This window comes from Pteropus alecto, unplaced genomic scaffold (assembly GCF_000325575.1).
Source record: "Pteropus alecto unplaced genomic scaffold, ASM32557v1 scaffold101, whole genome shotgun sequence".
Classification (NCBI taxonomy): domain Eukaryota; kingdom Metazoa; phylum Chordata; class Mammalia; order Chiroptera; family Pteropodidae; genus Pteropus; species Pteropus alecto.
In genome coordinates this window covers 14,860,291-14,873,862 of record NW_006432945.1, presented here as the reverse complement: position 1 = coordinate 14,873,862, position 13,572 = coordinate 14,860,291, and the positions used below count along the sequence as shown (strand labels likewise).

General features: G+C 38.0%; 1 protein-coding gene and 1 pseudogene across 1 annotated transcript in view; both read left to right on the top strand.

Annotated features, from left to right (window-relative positions):
- Nucleotides 1–13,572, top strand: part of SUCO (SUN domain containing ossification factor) — a 58,964-nt gene that overhangs the window by 31,890 nt on the left and 13,502 nt on the right. The window contains exons 12-18 of the mRNA XM_025044003.1: nt 13–33; nt 239–294; nt 767–858; nt 1,639–1,704; nt 6,868–6,936; nt 7,708–7,798; nt 10,261–11,424. Coding sequence (XP_024899771.1) covers nt 13–33; nt 239–294; nt 767–858; nt 1,639–1,704; nt 6,868–6,936; nt 7,708–7,798; nt 10,261–11,424 — 1,559 coding nt within the window. The remainder of the gene's footprint in view (nt 1–12; nt 34–238; nt 295–766; nt 859–1,638; nt 1,705–6,867; nt 6,937–7,707; nt 7,799–10,260; nt 11,425–13,572) is intronic.
- Nucleotides 8,002–8,117, top strand: LOC112476515 (annotated as a pseudogene).

Genomic DNA, 13,572 nt, shown 5'->3' with positions numbered 1-13,572 from the left:
CTCTTGCTTCAGATGTTCATCAAGTACATAAAGGTTAGCACCCTTCTCTTTTGCAACATCGGATAACAGGGCTCGGCATATTACTGCATGGCAAAAAAGCAGACTTTACAAGTACTGATTTTGGGGGAAACGAGGACTTTATTTTTAGAAATGTCATAATAAAGATCAGAGAGTGTCTTGTTAGATAATCTTGCATGCATGGTGCCGGCTTCCAGTCTCATGTGCTTTCCTTCCGTAGGTGGAGCTGGTGTCCCACTTCGGATCAGAGCACTTTTGTCCATTGAGCCTTATAAGGTAATCCCGACAAAACGCATTTAACCGAGTGGCTTTTAAAAAAAAGTGATGCAAGAAATAATTTTCTCTTATATGACGTTCATACTGTAGAAATATAAACTGTTAAGCCTTTATTGCCCTTGCATACATTTTAGAAAAATGTCAAAATTCTCTCTCTAAAGTAAAAATAGCCATCATTTTACGTGTTTGGTTTCGTTTGCTTGGTATTTTGCTGTCACAATAATATATGGAAACATTTTAGACTGATATCAAAACTTGGTCATTGTATTTTTAAATGCCTGAGATAGATTAATTTTACATTCGAATGGAAACTAGTGGGTGATCGCAATGTAAGGAGCGTCGTCATTTTGGAGTCTTAAAAGCTAATGGCCCTCAAAACATGACCAAAGTTAATGATTTTGTTATTCGTTCTGAAGAGAAGAGCCTTAACAACACTTTTATTTTGAAATCTGAATGAAATTGTTGTTCGTAGGGTGTTTGGTACTAGCATGGTAGAAGAATATGAAGAGATCGCTGATTCCCAGTATCAGTCAGAACGTCAGGAACTCTTTGATGAGGACTATGGTAAGCGACTTTAAAACAGGTGACTTTATATATGTATTTTGCTTAATAGTAATGGGTAAATATAGGCCACTTTAAAAAATTGACATGATGGTTGTCTTTAGATTTTAGTTTTCTTGGTTTTTAATCCTAATAACTATTTTTTTCTTTAAGCTATCTTCTAAAGTGCTTTTCTACTTTGTATATTGAGTTGTTTTCCAAGCTTGTCAGTCATTTATTTGTAAGTGGAACTCCCTTCAATAACATCAGTGCTATAAATCTGATTATGTCCTGTGCCAGTCCCCAGAACCTATGAAACTCATAAGATAACTGAAATAGAATTGAGCGTTAACTCCTTCGATTTGCTTTGAACCTAAGGGCAAGCACATTGAGCCTTGAGCCTTTGAGAAACTCCCGTGAGCCTGGAGGGAGGTTTTAGGACATCCTCCATTTTTACTTTATCAAGTCTTAGTTTGGAGATATCTTCAGTTATTCGGAACAATCCAAATTTTCCCTTTGTTGATTTTCCCGTAAATGAAATGATGACATTTACAAGGGGTTGGTAATGTACATTGAAAACTTGAGAAAAAGTCCTATATATGCGATTAAAATTTTGGTAAGCAATAGAATTTGGTTTACATCTGTTTGGTCACTGGCTTCTGAATCTCATTTTCTTTTTGTGAACATATTTTTGATGTATAATGAATATTATAAAATTTGATTTTGACAGGACATAATCTGAGCTTAAAACATATTCTTGGAGATTGTTATCACTATAAGTACCTTTATTTTCTCTTTAAACAGATTATCCACTGGATTATAATACTGGGGAGGATAAATCCTCAAAAAATCTTCTTGGTTCTGCTACAAGTGAGTATTTTGGGGTTTTCCTAGTCACTATTTGTGTCTCTCAACTTTTGCCCCTGACATGCGTGGGCCTTTTTCTTGTGGTATAGTTTAGGAGGCTCCCAGTATTCAGCTGAGTTGAAATCCGATACTGGCTTTGGAAAAGTATTTTTACGGGAATAAAATAGGAAGAGTGGATGCAAAGAGAGGAAAGGAAAAAACACAAGCATAAATTGGTTCTTCATAATATTAGGCAAATTCCTTGGAGTGAAGAAAGGGCAATGAATTTACTTGTGGAAAAAATTATTGCAGAGGTCGTTGGCCATGCGAGCAGGACACTGGATGGGAAAGGACTTCAAACGGTAGTTTCAGAGGTGGTCACCTCAGTGAAATCCTAGCAAACGGGGATTCTTTAATCTGTGGGTGTGATTAGTTTCCTGTTATTCTTATCCGTAATAATAATGACTCCGAAGCAATAACTATAGTAACATACTCTTTGTAAACTAGAGCAGCAGTGACTAAGGCACTAGTGGTTTGTTTCTTGTCATTCCAGCCTAGCACCGAACCTAGTGGTGGGCCAGCTCAGGAGACTCCTGGGAAAGACCATCACCACTGACACTTTGTTTTCACTGCCAGAATGTGGGTAGTTATAGTCCGATGTTGGTTATTTTTGGTCAGTCATGAAGAATATAAAACTTATTGGAAGAAATTATCTTATTTGGAGATTAGTAATTGAATTTAGTATAAGTAAATCTTAGTAAAATAGAAGATGAGCTGCGTGTGCATTTCCCTTGTTGCTTCCAGTGAGTCGAATTGCTTGAATTCCAGCTTCCGTCACGTGTCTTTATAGCTTTTTAAAATACTCAACTAGTAGTAAATGCGCTTAGGTATAACGTACCTGAGCTACAGTATGTGGAGTTAAAAGTCACTTCTCTTTACTTTTTCTTCTTTCCTTTTATTTCTCCTTCTTCTTGTCTTCTCCATAGAAGACTATAGACTTGTGTGGATTTTTTAAGGAACAGGAAGAGGAGTGTTAAAAATACCTGCATGAGGAGAGTCCTTTTATGTAATATTTAACTTTGTTACATATTAGCTCAATATTTTGTTTTACTCTATTGGCGGCAACTGATTTTTTGGATATTAGTGAGTGTAGTACTTTTAAGTAGGACCCTTCACTATCTAGTCAGTGATGGCATTAAAAATAGGTGCTTCATTCACTGCTATGGGATGTAGTTTTTTTAGGAGTGAAAAAATAATGCTATTTTGCATATTTGGATATTAATATTATTGTAGGTGACCTTAAATTTTTATTTAAAAAGTCTAGGTGATATAATAGTCACTGTAGCTCAGTGATGCCAAAGTAGCACCGTTATTTCATGGGGTCGGAGAATAGTCCGAGACTGAAAGCTCTCTGGCCCCTCTGACGGTCACGGTCGCTGCAAAGGAGGGGGCCCTTCGGGAAGCAGCGCCTTCCGCGGATGTAGATCAGGGGAATCCCCCGATGTTCTCGGTGTCCTCTCTCTGTTTTCTCCTGGGGTCAGTGCCTAGACACCACTAAAACGTAGCCATATTTTAGTGGGGGACGTTTCTCTGTTTGCGATTACTTCTCTAACCAGTATATTATGTTAACCAATTAGACGTAGAGTTTTCTTTAGATCCTGCTTTTTGGATCGTGACACGTCATTTATTTTTATGGCTCTCGAAGGGCAGTCCCATTTACCTCCCATGTTCGAGGTGTGGGCAGAATTTGTGTAGTGAGACCAGCTGGGCGGGAGGTATCAGCTGAGCCTCCGCATGGACAGGGGCTTTGGAGAGATCTCCATCTCTTCAAGCGTCATCATGAGAGAGGAGGAGGAATTGCTGAGAGATAAGACTTTGCTGTCGAAAGCTCATAGGCGTGACCCAACATTGCTGCCCTCTGTGCCTGTGTCCTTCTGGTTTTCTCTGAAGGGTCTGGGACTGGACTATTTTTGAGCCTGACTTAGCTGCCACCTCCAAGGTGGTTTAACTTTAAAGAGTAAATAACAGAATGAAATCAGGCCAAAGAGCTCGTCTCTGGCACCAGAGTGTCCAAGTTTGTCTATAATCATCACCCCATTCTAAATTAGCTCGACGTTGGCCTGTTTTGAACCTAATTTATTTTTCATATCTACATAGTATCTCCTAAACAATTCTGTGGCTTTAATCTTAATGGAAACTCCTTTTCCCTTTTACCGTTGAGCAGTTAGTAGCTATAAGAAATACACGTCACCAGAGTACGTCGCTTCTGATGGGATTCAGTTGTCAGAGCATGTATCCCGCAGATACAGACATTCTTCATATTCCATAATTTACTTCACTGCGAAAAAGAGAGAAGTTACTTAGAGCAGCATCCAGTTCTGGCAACTCTTCTGCCTGATTCTTTTGTTTACATTCTTCAACCAGAACATTTAAATATTTTACATCAACAAGGATTCTTCTTGTCACCCTCGCTTTCCTTGTGCTTTGTCACATGGATTTCCCAGATGACTCTATTTTGATATTCTCGTAGGTCTGCCTTTACTCCTAAATACAGTCTTCGTTTTGTAAGAATTTCCAGACCTACTAAAGGCTCGGTTTCTGTGTATGTATTTAAGACAAATGTAGTATCTGTTCGCAGTCAAAGCATTGTTTGTGAACGTATGTATTTTAAGGTCCTGGACTGAAAAGAGAGTGAAGGTGAGCGTGCAGCAGACGTAGCCGCGCACGCGGAGGAGGAAGTAGTTCTTGTTGGTCTGTCTTGTCCTTTTGTAGCACAGTTTGTTTGTGTCTGAAAGAGCCACTGCTGTGTTGGAGATTAACGTAGCCGCGCACGCGGAGGAGGAAGTAGTTCTTCTTGGTCTGTCTTGTCCTTTTGTAGCACAGTTAGTTTGTTTGTGTCAGAAAGAGCCACTGCTGTGCTGGAGACTGAGTATAACACGATGGCATTTGGTTCCTAGGGGAATTCCGTTCCTAAAGGAATGAGATGGGGTGAATGGTCCCCCAGCCCAGAGATCAGGGGTTCGGCCAATCAGGAGAAATCAGGGACTGGTATCTAGTTTGGCATTGTGTTCCACATTATCACCTCCACCTCCACTGAGGCCTTTTTAGTGGCCAGATTATCATTGTGACCAGCTGCCACGTGTTTGGATATAAATTGAGAATGGGCAGAATAGAATATTCACAAAACTGCTTCCTCTCAAAAAACAAAACTACATTTCAAAGGGTTCTGTGAACATAGCATAATTATTGCTTATAGGTTAGTCGGGCTGAGAAAGTAGAAATTTGCTAAATTTTGCATGTTACTAAGTGGCCCCTGAAATGATGGTAAATAATATTTTTAAATGATGGATAGTATAAGTCTTCCTTATTCTATGTGCGAGTGTTAACATTTACGGTAAAAAATAATACTCTGAAGCTACTTTCTTTATGCAGATTAATAGATGTGTTCTTTTCTTCTTTAATAATAAAGTCCTAAAATTTGAAATCGGAGATAAGATCGCCCTTCGAAGCACAAGGGACTTAGCCTATAGACTTGACTCCAAAATTAGGGTTCTGTGAAGCAGTCAGCATGGACCGAACTTTAGCCAGCAGGCTAAGCAGAAGACCAAATTCCACATATTGCAGTATTGGTTGAGATTAAAAGTGGGTTTATGAGGAAATAACAGAGTTTCCATTGCTGCTTTAACTTGGTTAGTGAGGAAGTAGAGATTCTGTTTCTGTTTTTATCTCATGTTAAGGTACCTCCTTAGCCGTAAGAATCAAGGCCACGTCTCTCCCAATTTTCTAGGTCAGTGGTCAAGGTTGACTTTTAATCCTAGACATTTAAAAAGCAAATAGAAAGTTTTTGTGTGTTATACTAATAATTGGAAACAAAGTACCACTGCTTTGTTGTCTTTGAGATTGTAGAATCATAATTATGTGAAGGTCAAAATGAACAACTGTCTACTGGTCATCGGTTTTAAAGCAGTCTAAAATATCCTGCTGCCTTCTCCTACCATAAAGCACACACTTACAGGATCCGCTCCACCGACAGGGCCTGACCTTGTTAGCACGCTAGCTTCTCCTCCGTAGACCCTTCCCTGCTTTACACATCCATGGTTTTCACAGAAAGTGTGATGAAAAAACCCTGCGGATCTCTTTCAGGGAACAAGTCTAAGACGGAAGTAACTGCTGAGGCATGATATGTAGCCCCTGCCAGGTCTTAGTATTTTAATAGGAGAAATACCTGATACTGATGAATTAACTTCAGAGATTAGATTGAGAATGGAAGTTAGATTCTCTTGAAGTTCCATCATATTGCTGGAGGGAGCCACCTGTCCCCAGTACCAGCTTCCTGTGGCGTTCTGCCGCTTCGTGCCCCTCTTGAACCTTTAGCTACTGAAGTAGACATGAAGGTTTGAACTGCTTTGTTAACTCGCCATGCGACATCCTCTTTGCAAAGAGGCAGAACTAGCGAGTGTGCAGATTGCTTTACCTGCGACACTTAGAGTTTTATGACTTTGACTTAATTAATCTGCCTGCCTATGCCTATACCTGCCCAATTCATAAAAGAATTTATGTGATTTATTACCCATAAAACATTGATCAAAGTTATTGGAGAAATTTTATTATATACAGTGTCACATTGGGATTTAATCACATTACCAATAGATATTATATGTTTACAGTTAAAAATAAATCTTTCTGCTGACCTTTGGGTAATAATCTTCCCATTTTCCTTACTTTTACAATATGATAATCACCTGTTTAGGAAAACTTTTTTTCTCCAAGCTTTTTAATTTTTATTTTAAACCTTTTTAAAGAAAAACAAGCTTTTTGGTAAAATACGAATTTTGGTTGTCACATTTCTTCCCTGTCTATAATGTGGAATTATACTTGAATTTTGTAATAGGACGAAGACAGTGTTATGGTAATCAGTTTGGGGAAGTTTTTGTTTTGTTTTGTTTTGTTTAAGGATATTTAAATTTTAAATTCCTTCCGAATATAAAAATTCAGATTTATGCTTTATACTTTTTGGCTGAAATTTGTGTCCTATATTGGACTTATATAGTAAGGCGAATAAAAAAACAATTAGTCCAAAAAAAATGCAAAAAGACCATTATAAAATGGTTTTTTAACTATCTGATATTAAGTTATATGAGAGAATTTAGGTATATTGGTATTTTTTCTGATTGAATTTTGTTTTAGATGCCATTCTAAATATGGTGAATATTGCCGCTAATATTCTGGGAGCAAAAACTGAAGACCTGACAGAAGGTACCTAATAATTTCATGGGTCTTTTCAATATCTGATACTCTAGGGTCTTCTTAGTTAAGAAAATTAATTAATAAGCCAAGCAATTTTGTTTTTCATTTAGAGATGTAGAAATGATCCAAAGCAACTTACCAGTCTTCTGTTATTCATTGATTATTTGAATTGCACAAGTTTTCTCGTATGATTGGACTCTGTCTATAAAATTCTTGAATTTGTTTTTTGACTCTTTCTTGCTGTAAAAGTATAATGAATTTATCCTTTTTCTCTTTCTGAGGCTTTGATGCCCTAATGGTACTTCAAGTATGCGTTTCTTTTACTTATCAAGTAGCTACTCAGTTTAGAAAATACTTTTTCCCTTACAAAATGCCAAATAAGAATATTATTAGCAAGGAAAAAGAATCTTGCTCGTTTTTGTTTTTAAAAAATACTTAGTTCTAAGTACAAACTTAAAATGACCCATTTCTTCTCATTCTCTTTAGAAACTCAAGTGTCTAGAAGGCATACTAGTTTTGTAAAATTTCACTAAATTTGTAGTCATCTGACTTGGGTTAATTATCTAGGAAATGGGGAAAGAATATGCATTACTTACAGAAGTGACCTGTACAGTCACTTCTTTCTGAAAGAACTTTGATGAAAATAAACACAGTCTGCAGTAGCAAACCTGTTTGGCTTTTTTTCTTCTCCCCTGAGAAACTAAAGTTTTTTATTTGTTATAGTGAAATATTTGTGGTATAGCTTTTAAAAATTAACATAGGACTCTTTTCTTAAAATAGGAAATAAAAGTATATCTGAGAATGCCACTGCCACAGCTGCACCTGACATCCCCGAATCGGCTCCTGTTTCAACTCCTGTTTCGTCACCTCAGTAAGTGATATTGTGATACTAGAGTGCTGTTAAAATGGGGAGCTGAATGTACTAGTACATACCGAGGTGCTTGTGATTCGTGTGTGAAGTGATTGTCTGTAGAAAGCTCAGACTCGGACGTGGTTCCATAGTGTAGCGGTGAGCACATCTGCTTTACACGCAGAAGGTCCTGGGTTCATGCCCCAGTGGAGCCACGGTCCATCGTCTACGGCCACGCCACCCTGAACAAGCCCGATAACTGCTCTCAGAAGCTAAATGGGGTCGGGCCTGGTTAGTACTTGGATGGGAGACCACCTAGGAAGACCAGGTGCTGTAGGCATAAATAATAATTAAAAAAAAAAAAAAGCTCAGACTCATAGGGCAGACATTCCACGGCCACTTAAAACATCTTTGAGCTGCTTTTGGGTAGTAGGAATACCCTTCACTCTGAACCAAATGTTTGTTGTTGTGATATTATGTATTACTTTTATTATTCACAACACTGAATCTTTTTCTTATTGAAAATAATGGACCAAACTCTGCATTATAGCTCTGAGGACAAATTTTAAAGTCCTGTTTTTATTAAGTTCAAATTTAAAAGCATCGATTAAGTACTTGTGCCATGCCTAGAAAGCTGTGAAGGGTACCTGACGTTCCTAAGAATCTATAGGATAGAGATATTCTTGGTGTTTCTAATTATGTGGAGCTGTGATTGCTGGTCCCGAGTTTGTAACTAGTTTTCTTCAGCTAACAACACAGTATTCCTTAAGTTTCAAAACTAAGTGAAACTGATTTCATTTTACTTATATACATATCTCTACACACACACACCACACACGCACGCACACACACACACACACACACACACACAAATATTTGTTGAAAGAGCAGGCTAAGGTAACAGTTTTTACTTTTTTGTATTAGAGTTTGGTTTTTAATACATATTTTTGCATAATTGTTTATTTTCTGTTTAACGATTATTTTTATGTATGTTTTTCTTAAGTTCATTTTGGTGATTATATGTCAATCTGAAGAAAATAAATAAAAATAAAAGAATCCATGCCTGGTGTCACTATTATTATTATGAAAAGACTTATTTTCTTTTCCCAGATTTGAGCTTTTTTTAAGTAGAGCTCTGATTAGGGTGTATATAGATGGTATATAACTTAATTTTTACTAAATTAATTCAATTTAGTTTTTCTCCCTCCCCTTCTTCAGACATTGCTCATTTTAATTATTTGGTAGATAATAAGCAATAAACCACCTAAATATGTAAGAAGTGTTATTAGCAACTGTATGTGTATCTATACCCATATCTCTGTCTCTTTGTATCATCTATTCAGAAAAGCATAGCCTAGTTATATTTTAGTTTGGTCCTTTTATTTTTATTATCAACAAAATGAAAGTACAGCTTTTAGATATTGTCCATTTTATTCCTACATTTACTATTATGATATTAGTCTCTATTTGAAGACATTTCCTGGCTTCCCTAGTAATTTGTCAGAGTAGGAAAATTTGCATATGAAGGTTTTTTTTAGTATTCAAATTTATTTTTTCAGATTGCATCTTTCGTGTTATGTGGTCCTCACCTTACATATTACCTGCCGCGTATTTATTGTGGAAGGAACCACGGACATTATAATTTCCAACAGTATTTCCACTAGCTCTGCCCCCATTCTCCCCGCCCTGTAGACATAGTCCAGAACTCAAAGATGGGACTGAGTTAGTGGTGCACTATTCGTTTATTTTTAAGTGGGATTTTCATTAAAGTGGTTAAGTATTTGGCTTTAAATAATAAAAAATTAGCCCACATGACATTATGATTATTTTGAGAAGGGGGGGATATGTTTCTTCTTTCTAGATAATCAGGTATGTGCGTGTGTGTGTGTGTGTGTGTGTGTGTGTGTGTGTGTAATGTCACTTTGGAATCTCAGATGAGCCACAGAAAAATTACCTTTGGTAAATGTAGCTGCCTTTTAAAAGTAGGCTATTCAAACACAAAGAGTATTCATAAGTGTTAAGAATCTTAGATTCTCGTTCTGGCTCTGAGACTTTATAGCCTTTGGGTAGCTCGGTCTCTGATATAACGAGTAATGAGGCTTATAAAGATTTTGTGAAGATTTGTGGAAGGAAAGGTACACTATATGTTCAGTAAATATTCATGTTCAAACAGTGCTTAAAGATTATAGAAAAGCAAAGTCGATTTGGTAAATTTGGTGATTTGAGTCATCTGGCTGGTCAGTTGATAAATGGTCTTTTTGTTACCATTTCTGAATATTTGCTTTTATAATGAAAATATTTGAAGGGGGAAAAATAATCCAAAAGTATCTGAGTTTCATCTGTATTTCTTTGACAAGAAATACAGATGAAACTCAGATACTTTTGGATTACTTTTATATATGATATATGATACATCGATCTTCCTTAAACATAAATTTAGATTTCTAATTAAAGCGAGTTGTAATTAAGGTATGTATTTCCAGGTTTGTAACCAGTGAAGAAAATGGCCATGACACAGAGCCGTCACCACCAGATACTCCCAAAGAAAGCCCCATCGTACAACTCGTTCAAGAGGACGAAGAGGAGGCAAGTCCGTCTACAGTGACCCTTCTGGGCAGTGGCGAACAGGAAGATGAATCATCGCCCTGGTTTGAGTCAGAGACACAAATATTTTGCAGTGAACTGACCACAATTTGCTGCATTTCTAGTTTTTCAGAATACATATATAAATGGTGTTCAGTTAGACTGGCTCTTTATCGGCAACGCAGCAGAACTGCTGTGAGTAAAGAGAAAGATTATCTCGAGTCAGCTCAACCACCATTACTGCCTCCTGCAGAACCAGTAGATGTTTCAGTCTTGCAGCCTCCAAGTGGAGAACTGGACAGTAAGGGCAAGGAAAAGGAAGCTGAAACTGTTGTTCTAGGTGACTTAAGTAGTGTGCACCAAGGTGATTTGATTAATCACACTGTAGATGCAATTGAACTTGAACCGAGTCATCCTCAAACTCTTTCTCAGTCTCTTCTCTTAGATGTTACTCCAGAAATCAATTCATTATCTAAAATAGAACTATCTGAACCTGTTCAGTATGAGGCAGGACACGTACCATCACAAGTGATTCCTCAAGAGAGTTCTGTCGAGGTTGATAATGAAACGGAAAAGAAGTCTGAGAGTTTTAGTTCTATAGAGAAGCCAGCTGTGATCTATGAAACAAACAAACTTAACGAAGTCATGGATAGTACTGTTAAAGAAGATGGAAACTCCGTGCAAGTTATCACAAAGCCATCTGAAACAGTAGTGCCACCTGTAAACACAGCTGCTGTGCCAGACAATGAAGACGGGGAAGCCAAAATGAACACAGCTGACACACCAAAGCAAATTTTGACTCCTGTCGTGGATTCTTCTTCATTACCTGAAGTAAAAGAGGAAGAACAGTCTCCAGAAGATGCCCTTTTAAGGGGGTTGCAGAGGACAGCTACAGATTTTTATGCCGAATTGCAAAATTCTACAGATCTGGGATATGCTAATGGGAACCTTGTGCATGGCTCAAACCAAAAGGAGTCAGTGTTTATGAGACTCAATAATCGTATTAAAGCCTTAGAAGTTAACATGTCTCTCAGTGGTCGCTATCTGGAGGAGCTGAGCCAAAGGTAAGCTTTAGTATGAATTAGCACAGTCCACCTCGTGCAGTGAGGTAAGTGGCAGCATGCGATCTGTGACTAGAGGATTTAATTATCTGGTGATATAATAGTAAGCGCCATTTTAGCTGGAGAGAGAAAGAAGGTTACTTGGATGTTGATCGGTGACCTAAAGAATCGACGTTCATTTTTAGAAGTACTCAGTGTCGTAGCACCTTTATTATTGGGCCGATAAGTTTGAATTACCGGTTTCTCCTTTCTTCTGTTGCTGATCTTTAGCCACTTTGACTCTTTGATTCTCAGGGCACTCATGGGAAAAATTATAGTCTGTAGACCTTCAAGCTCTTAGCGGAACTTGACAAGACTGCACTGGACGATCAGGCAGCACAACCCCGAGAATCCTGGTTCTGGCTGTCATCATCATGCTCTTGGGCTCCTCTGAGCTGGAGGCGGTGCCATGTGCCCGTCAGCGATGAGACCCCGGGCACGGTTCTCCATTTCTTAAACTTATTTACTCTTTTTTTAATCCCTTAAGTATACACTGTCTTTAAGACTCCTCCTCCAACATTTTGTACCTGCCTGGGCACTAAGTGTCCAGAGTTTCCAAAACACTTACCTCTTCCAGCTCTTCTTAAACCAAATGCTACTGAGATGTCACTAAGGCAGTCATCATGTCCTGAAGGCGGTTTCTTTCTAAGCTGTACATATGCTCAATCGGCAAATTGTGTGTGTTTGTGTGTGTGCGCGCATGTGCGTGTGTGTGCACATGCCCACTTAGCTCCTACGTCCCTGCTCTTGCCTCTGCCCACGCCCACCTGCACCCCCAGAGAGAACCACAGAAATCACTAGTAAAGCTTTTTTTAAATTGAGATATAGTCAACATATTAGTTTCACGTGTCCAGCATGATGGTTTAATATATGTATATATTGAGAAATGATCACCACAGTAAGTGTAGTTAACACGTGTCACTACACAGTTGCAAGTTGTTTTTTTCTTGTGATGAGGACTTTTAACATCTCTCTTAGCAGCTTTTGAATATATGTAATACAGTGTTTCTAACTATAATCACCATTCTGTCCATTCAAGTAGCTTACTACCTTTGTTTTCTTCTAGGAGTTTTAAGTTCCCATGCCTTACCGTTTTATGATCAGAAGTTTGTACCGTTTGTCCCTTTTCACCCATTTTGCCCACCCTCTGTCCCCTGCCTCCGACAACCACCAGTCTGTTCTCTATATCTGAGTTTGGAATTGGTTTCCCCCACCCCCATTTTTTCTTTATTTTTAGTCCACATGTGAGATCATGCAGTATTTGTCTTTCTCTGTCTGACTTAATTCATTTAGCATAATGCCCTCAAGGTCCATCCATACATGTTGGCACAAATGGCTAGACTTTTTCCTTTTTTATGGCTAAATAATATTCCTCTGTGTGTTGTGTGTTTGTGTGTGTGTGTGTGTGAGAGAGAGAGAGAGAGAGAGAGAGAGAGTGAGAGAGAGTCACATTTTCTTTCTTCATCCATCAGTGGACACTAAGATCGCCTCCATATCTTGGCTATTATAAATAATGCTTCAGTGGACATGGTGGAGGTGGGGTGCATATATCTTTTTGAGTTAGTGTTTTCATTTTCTTCAGATAAATACCCAGAAGTGGAATTGCTGGATCATAAGGTAGTTTTATTTTTACTTTTTTGAGGAACCTCCATACTGTTTTCCATAATGACTGCTCCAATTTACATTCCCACCAATAGTACACAGAGGTTCCCTTTTATCCTTGCCAACAAGTGTTATTTCTTGTCTTTTTGATGATTGCCGTTCTAACAGATGTGAGGTGATATCTCATTGTGATTTTGGTTTGCATTTCGTTAATGATTAGTGACACTGCGTACCTTTTCATGTATCTGTTGGCCATCTGTCTTTGGAAAAATGCATATTGAGATCTCCCCATTTTTAAATCAGTTTGAGTTTTTTTGGTTTTCTTTCTTTCTTTTTTTTTGCCGTTGAGTTGTGTGAGTTCTTTATATATCTTTAGATATTAACCCCTTAATCAGATATATGATTTGCAAATATGTTCCCATTCCGTAGGTTGCCTCTTTATTTTGTTGGTAGTGTCTTTTGCTATACAGAAGCTTTTTAGTTTGATGTAGTACCACTCGTTTCTTTTTG